Below are 7699 nucleotides of genomic sequence, written 5' to 3' on the forward strand. Positions count from 1 at the left end.
CAGAGTGCCTAGCGTCCAAAGCTGCGGAGAATATTCATCCTCCCCCAGAACTCTCGCCGGCTCAAGTGTACGTCCCAGAGACTTCTCTTGCACGTCCACCGGCCAGGTACAACGCGCCCTTCTCCGCGCCGGAACTCAACGGCGTCATCTCCGGACTTCACAACACGGCTCCTGGCGCCGATAACATCTCGAACCTAATCATTAAAAACACCACCCCAGCTCCTCTCAGGCTCTACAACCGTCTCTGGGCCGATGGTATCATGCCCTCGCGGTGGAAACATGCGATTCTTCACCCCATACTCAAGCCGGCAAACCATGCAGAGACCCCAATTCCTACAAGGACATCTCCCTCCTTCCGAACCTTGAAAAAATTTACGAGCAGCTTGTTCTTGGCCGTCTTACTTGGTTTCTGCAGGTGAATCGCATGCTTCCGCCGGAGCAATCAGGCTTCCGGAAAGGGCGCCGGGCAACCGATAACGCCCTCCGGCTTGTTACCGCTGCTCAAGGGGCCCTGGCGACTAATCACCACTGTTTGGCAGTTTTCCTCGACTTGAAAGACGCCTTTGGAAGTGTCCACCATCAGGCACTACTCTATAAGCTACAACGCCGGGGCCTTGAGGGAAACCTCCTCCGCTGGGTGGAGAGCTTTTTAGACGGCCGTACCTTCCGAGTACGAGTTAATGGCAAACTCTCAAAGCCGTACTCAGTTACCCGCGGCGTGCCGCAGGGCAGTGCAATCAGCCCAATCTTATTCTGCGTCATGCTCGACGACATTCCCGAGCTGTGTCCGAGGCCGGTTGACCAAGGGTAACATGCGGATGACATCAGCACGTGGATTTGCGGTCCAAACCTCAGCCGCCTCTTCCCTGCGATGCAGCTTGCTCTCGATAATATCTCGAGCTATGGAATCACCTGGGGTCTAAATTTCCAACCACTGAAATGCCAATTCATGATCATAACTAAATCAAAGCAGATCCAGGCCGGCCTTCACCTCACGCTCGGGCGCAATGCCCTCTCTCGGGTCTCGTCCTATCGGTATCTCAGAGCCCAGATTGACGACAAGCTATCCTGGTCCCCACACATCGAGGTCCTCGTAGCTTCTTCGCTGAAGCGGCTTAACCTTCTGAGAGCCGTCTCCGCGACTCGTTGGGGTGCGGGAAGGAAGGTCCTTCGCCTTCTCTACACGCATCTCCTTCGCTCTCAGCTGGACCTCACTAGTTCTCTCTACGCCTCGGTCACAGCTACCACGCTCGGCAAACTCGACAAGGTTCAAAATGCCGCTCTCAGAGTCATCCTAGGAGTTCCACAGTCCACTCCCATCCGGCTCATGGAATCCGAAGCAGCCATTCCTCCTTTGCGTTTTCGGGGAGACCTCCTGGAACTCTTTAACATCGCTCCATGCGGAGCGTCTGACACACCCAATTTCTATCCTTCCCTATTGCGATCTACCCTACCTTATCTGGAACTCATCGAGGACCGTTTCCCACCGGGCCGACTTCCTTTCCCTCTTCGAGCGTGGCGCCTTGCACAGGAGTACAATCTCACTTGGCTTTTCAACTACTCCAGGGCCCATCTCCCTCGTCTGCGAACACCGGAGTGGGAACCACCAGCGGCCACGATCTTCGGCAGCTCTTTTTCGCGACCCTCGAACCTTACGCCAGAGATGCTACGGTCATCTATACGGACGGCTCGCTCTCCTCGGACTCGGTTGTTGCTTGGGCGGTTTTCGCGATTCCGGCCCTCGGCGTCGACGCGAGGTCCTTCGTGGACTCCGGGCATCCTATCAACCGGGTTAAGCTCCTCGCTATCCAGATGGCTCTTTCATACGCGGTGAAAAATGTGCATGGTGAGCTGGTTATTTGCTCCGACTCTCAGAGTGCCCTCACCCAACTGCTGACGCGCTCTTCTGATCCGGTTGTTTCAATAATCCATGATCTATGTGACAATTATCCCCGCTCCGTCACTTTCCTTTGGTGCCCAGCTCACGTGGGAGTGCCAGGCAACGAAACGGTGGACAAACTGGCCGGGGTCACCCAGCTTCAACGTCCTCAGGGGGTGCACTTCTTCCTTCCCTCGACACTCTTGGAGCTAAAGAGTGTCTGTGGGAAAGCGATCACCTCTTCGTGGACTCGCACCTGGCGGTCTCTGGCAGCCCAGTGGCCTCTCCTGGCTGCGAAGCCTAACCCTGACTCTCGAGCCGTTCTGGCCGTTCAACTTCCTAGACTGGAGGACACTCTTCTCGCGCGGCTTGGTTGTGGCAGATTTCCCACGAAGGCGGTTCTTCATCGTTTCGGGCTTCGGAACTCTGACTCCTGCTCTCGGTGTGCGGTATGAGAGGACGCCGAACACGTCCTGTTCGCGTGTGCCTCCTTCGCGACCACTCGGCGGAATCTCTACCTTTCGCTCCAGGCGCGGGCTCTCCCGGACTCCGTGGTGTGTGTTCTCACCGCCGCTCACGCGGGTTGGCAAGATGTGATTTTGGACACTTGTAAATTTCTTCGTAAAGCTTTTCCGCGATGATTGTGATTATTGTTATTTTTGTATTTATTTTTCTGGTGTGTCTCCCTTTCAGCGCGTTTGTTCTTTCTCAATAACAATTGTTCGCGGACTATTCTCCCTGTGCGCCTGTTGTGAAGGCCTCGTTGCTATATACATCAATCCCCGCTACTATTGTTATTCTGCACCCCCCCCCCGTCTACAACCCTAGGTTTAGCCGTGTTTCGTTTTTGATAGAGGTCAGCGGAACTGTGGAACGCGGTAGCTGCAGCAGCTGTCCAAAATGGAAAAAGTAGACGAATTAAAAACCTTTTTAACTAATCTTACCAGACCATTTATGTATCAAAGAACAAAGAAATACTTAGTTTTATTAGAATTAGAAAATATATAAATTACTTAATGGAGCTGCTTAAGGTATATGAAACCCAGATAAAAATATTTAGGCCTGCAGTAGCAAAGAATATGGGAAGGCCAAAGCTTTATATTTCAAATAAAACAAGTACAATTATTTTAACAAAATAATACAAATATTTATTGTTTATAATTCTTAACGTAGTCAAGTAAGTCAAGTTTTTATTAGTCGTTAACTGGGCTTCATTAATGAATAACAACTGATTACGATGATATTTGTTTGAGCTATTTTTTCCTTGGATGTTGCCTCTAATAGTGGCAACCTTTCTTCCACTGACACATGATGCACTTGTAATTTTTCCCCAGCAGCATATTTTATTTATTTATTTGTTTTTCGTGAATATTTCGCTCGGCCGTCGCCAGGTAGCGTATTCAAACTTTCGCCGTGGAGGTGGGGAGGTTCTCTTTTCGAGGAGGGGAAGACGGCACAAGGGGGGGGGGGGGCAGGGAACTTGCCTCCCGTGTTAGCGGAATAGGACGCTGATAATTTCGGTTCATGTATTTCTGTCAATACTACTTGAAATGTTTAAAGCTAAACTTGACTCTGAAAACACGATAACCCGTACAAAAATTTTGGTGCTGCAATACTGTACTGCTTTTGAGCAGCAAATTGCAAACTGCTTTACTTCTTAAAAGTAGCTGCAAAAAGTCTGTAAACGCGTCAATTCCTGCATGTTTGCAGCGAGCTTACAGAAGTTATTGCAGCTAACGACTTTTGCTTGTGACTGCTATTAAGGCCCATTGCAGCACTCACGCAGCTAAGAAAACCATATATTCAAACGGACTTATATCATACCTACAGCAGCGATTAATACCGTTAGTAGATTTAATCCAGCCAATTTACAGCGCACTTCGATTTTGTTACGAACAAAAACCGTTGAATTACAGGTGAATAGCATAATCTTTCCAGTTATGAAGCAGATGGATTACATTCGATTAATAGCTATTATGTAGCTCTGTACAGTTACTCTACAGCTGATTTAAATTCATTATAGCTTTTTATTAGTTTTAAAACAAACCCTATATACCAGTTTTAACGTGTTTAATAAGTTCGAATACAAACAATTCGCAGTTCATTTTCTGCTCTTTCATTCAAATTTGATTAGAGTACAAAAAATATTATTTTACAAAATTCATTATGAAAATCTACACTCCATCATCCTTAGAAGTGTCATTTTCATGATCTTCATTTTCACGCTCTTCATATTCACGCTCTTCATTTTCACGCTCCTCATTTTCACGCTCTTCATTTTCACGCTCTTCATTTTCACGCTCCTCATTTTCACGCTCTTCATTTTCACGTTCTTCATTTTAACGCTCTTCATTTTCACGTTCTTCTTTTCACGTTCTTCATTTTCACGTTCTTCATTTTCACGCTCTTCATTTTCACGCTCTTCATTTTCACGATCTTCATTTTCACGCTCTACATTTTCACGCTCGTCATTTTCACGCTCGTCATTTTCACGCTCTTCATTTTCACGCTCTTCATTTTCACGTTCTTCATTTTCGTGTTCTTCATTTTCGATGGCAACGTCACTAGGAAATACTTTGGTTTTCTTCTTTTCGATAGATTTCTTCTTTCTGAAATTTCGGGCAACAGACTGGAAACGGTTGTTTAAACATTTAGAAATTTGGCTCTGTGTTATTTTGAATTGTCCGTTTTTGATCTGGTCCTTAAAGGTTCTGCTTACCTAAGCTAGATTAGATAGAAATTTAAATTTGAAATAAAAATAATATAAAAAAATTATACTAACCAGTTATTGCGCAATATTCGTGCTTTGGTAACGGTTGCTTAACGTTTAAGCCTGAGAGGCTCATATTTTTCATTTCATCGTCGGTATGAAGCATATTTTAGACTGCTATTGCAGCTTTTTTAGGAGACGTACAAAAGCTCAAATTGTGTTTCTGTGACTTAGTGATATTAACTTTACACCCTTCAAACAAAGAAACTCTTTTTCAATGTCAAATGAAAGACTACGAGTTGTTGGCATGATCGAAATTAAAATTAAAATCACCATTCAAAAAGTCCCTATTTTCAAGTTCTTTACTTGAGGCTGCGATGTGTTAAGTGGAGACTAGCTAGTCTGAACTTTTATAGACTTTAGCAGGACACGACTCCCTTATGGCTATGCGGCCACTAAGAGAAACAGCCGAGCTACTAGAGGACCCTATCGGCAAAAATTACAAACGCGAACAAGTAACAAGCCACGTTACACCTTTTTTGGGGAGGGGAAGGGTTAAGGAGGCAGTTTTTAAAAGTGCAATGGCGACCAAGAGTGAAGGTCTGAAGGATGAAGGAAAAGGATTTTTAGGATTTGAAAGTGAGTTTAATAAATTATTATTTTATTTTTATAGTTTGGTTGCACTATTTAATTTATTCTAACATTATCCCTATGTGTATAGAATGTTTCAATTAGATGATTGTGTGGGGATTAACTCTGGCTGTGATATTTTGAATGATATGAACTCATCTGCTGAGCACCTAGCAGCAGTCTGTGATAATATTTTAAATGGTGATTCTTACTCTATTGATGTACCTGAACCTAAAGCATTGAGTTTAAGATTGAAATGGTAAAATTTAGTTTTCAGTGTGGTTATTGTATTCAAATTATTAGTCAAAAAAACTCCAACAAAATCAAAAAGACAAAAACCAGAAACTGGATCAGAATTGAAAAACTCCAAACCGAAGAAGGAGCCCAAACCGCAGAAGGAGCCCAAACCGCAGAAGGAGCCCAAACCGCAGAAGGAGCCCAAACCGCAGAAGGAGCCCAAGCCACAAAAGGAGCCCAAGTCTACTTACAATAAATAGTATTTCAGTTCTAAACGATATGATAAAAACAAATTTCTTAATGGCGAACTCTTTAAATGGTAAAATGAAAAAACCATTTTTTTATCATATCTATTAGAAGTGAAATAATATTTATTGTAAGTTGACAACTTAAGCTTAAGTATATTGAAAAATTTTGTGCGCAATGAGGTTCTGTCAACTATACTACAAGTTCCCTAATAACATTTCTAGCATGGGCTTAATCAGTCTATTATAATTTGTTATTTAAGATAACGACGGCAAAATAAAATTCGATAAAATCCAATTAAAAGTCCACTTACTGTACGATAAAAGTTTTATTTGAAACTAGTTCCGGCGCTCATTCAGGGGCCACATTAAATTAATATTTTTAATTGTAAAATTGGTGGGATTTATTGTGCACTAAGAGGCATTTTAATTTGGTTTTATCGAATCTTTCGGCTAAATATTAAAACTAAGTTTTAATTTCTTTGAAAATCATTATTCAGTTTCTATTATTATGAAAGTTTTATTTTTAAGATATAACTCAGTAATTTCTATTTCAATTAATTATTAATTTCTATAACATCATTTTGTAAATTCTATAACTATATATTATTCCTATTTCTAAAAGATCACTATGTAATTTCTATTACAATTAATTAATTTCTGATATCTGAAACATCTTTTTTAATTTTTATAACTTCTTATTTTTAATTTCTTTAATATCACTAATAATTAGTTTCAATTTCTCAAGAAAATAGTTTTTCGTCAAGCTAATATTTTCCGAATCTCCCCTTAAAGCGTAAAATATGTTTTCTGTTTCACCGATTGCCAAATCGAACCATAACGCAATTGTTTGTTTAAGAATATTATGTTGCGTGATGTGTTTTTTTCAAGATATTGATTCCTTAGTCTTGAGAACCATGTTGTGCAACCAGTCTTTTGTCTATTTATGTTAACGCGAGTGCCTCGATTCGGGAAAGAATGTTGATAATAGGTCAACCCAAAAATAAAGCCGCACCTTTATTATTTCATTATTTTTCAATATGGCAACGATTAATTGGACTAAATTTCGGATTGAAACGGAATTTATGTCAACAGGTTCATTATTGGATTACGTTTATCGCTCTTATTTGGGCAATTTTAAGCGAATCGGTTTTTGGAAGTTTTCGAGGAAACGTTGAATTTTATTTAAAAGTGGAACAAAATGTATTTAACTTTATTATCGCGATAATTACCTTCATATTTAATTCAATATATCCGATCTTCATCATGTTGTTCGTCTACTTCAAAAACGAAGCGATGTACGAAACGGTCGTCGTTCAAAATATTAAAAATCAAGCAATCGCTAAAGACACAAAGTTCAAGTTGAAACGGAAACTTTACCGATGGGCGCTTTTCGGGTTAATATTCGTCAGTGTACACACGTTTCTATTCTGTTTCAACCAATCGTGGTTTTCTCAATCAACCCTGACGCTTTCATCACTTCCTTGGTACGTCATTCTCGCTTCTCAATTAACGTTTTCCTTCGTGAACGCAATTACTTCTAACCTCGTGATCGTTTTCATAATATATAACTCCGTTTGCTACGAAAACTACATTAAGAACTGCAACAACGATATCGCGCGGCTAATTTCATCGGGACATCATGAGGAATCTGTCCGACGAAGTGTGAATGATTCTGTAGCGAATCTTAGACAAAATTACATTAAAGTGTCACGCGATTTCAACCAATTGAACTCCTCCCTTTCAGGAATACTGGGATTTGAACTGTTCTGCGATATCGTGTATTTAGCCGTTTCTTTGTACAACATCAAAAATGTGCCATTACATTTTTATTCCCGTTCTACATGCTCTTGCATCAAATAATTTTCGTTATCTCGAAATTGGCCATCACGTGCATTTTCCCCGAAAGAATACACACTCAGGTAAATATTCCACAGGAGGATTTCCTCTAAATTTTTTTTTCTATTTCTAGCCAATGTTAAATAACCTTTCGATAAA

The 7699-nt window shown here is 41.7% G+C and overlaps 1 protein-coding gene across 1 annotated transcript; it reads left to right on the forward strand.

Moving 5' to 3' along the window:
- The first annotated feature begins 871 nt into the window (after positions 1–871).
- Positions 872–2334, forward strand: LOC149926028 (uncharacterized). Its single transcript, XM_090161842.1, has 2 exons — positions 872–1478; positions 1532–2334. The coding sequence occupies exons 1-2, from the start codon at positions 872–874 to the stop codon at positions 2332–2334; spliced, it is 1410 nt and encodes a 469-aa protein (XP_090017968.1).
- The last annotated feature ends 5365 nt before the right edge of the window (positions 2335–7699 follow it).

The sequence above is a fragment of the Leiobunum rupestre genome, chromosome 10 (genome assembly GCF_980474605.1).
Source record: "Leiobunum rupestre chromosome 10, qqLeiRupe1.1.hap1, whole genome shotgun sequence".
In the NCBI taxonomy this organism is placed as follows: Eukaryota; Metazoa; Arthropoda; class Arachnida; order Opiliones; family Sclerosomatidae; genus Leiobunum; species Leiobunum rupestre.

Bases quoted from the DNA above. Each gene is read 5' to 3' on its own strand.
- LOC149926028 (XM_090161842.1), top strand. From the start codon at position 872: ATGCAGCTTGCTCTCGATAATATCTCGAGCTATGGAATCACCTGGGGT. The intron at 1,479-1,531 runs GTTTCCCACCGG...CGCCTTGCACAG, and splicing joins TCTGGAACTCATCGAGGACC to GAGTACAATCTCACTTGGCT.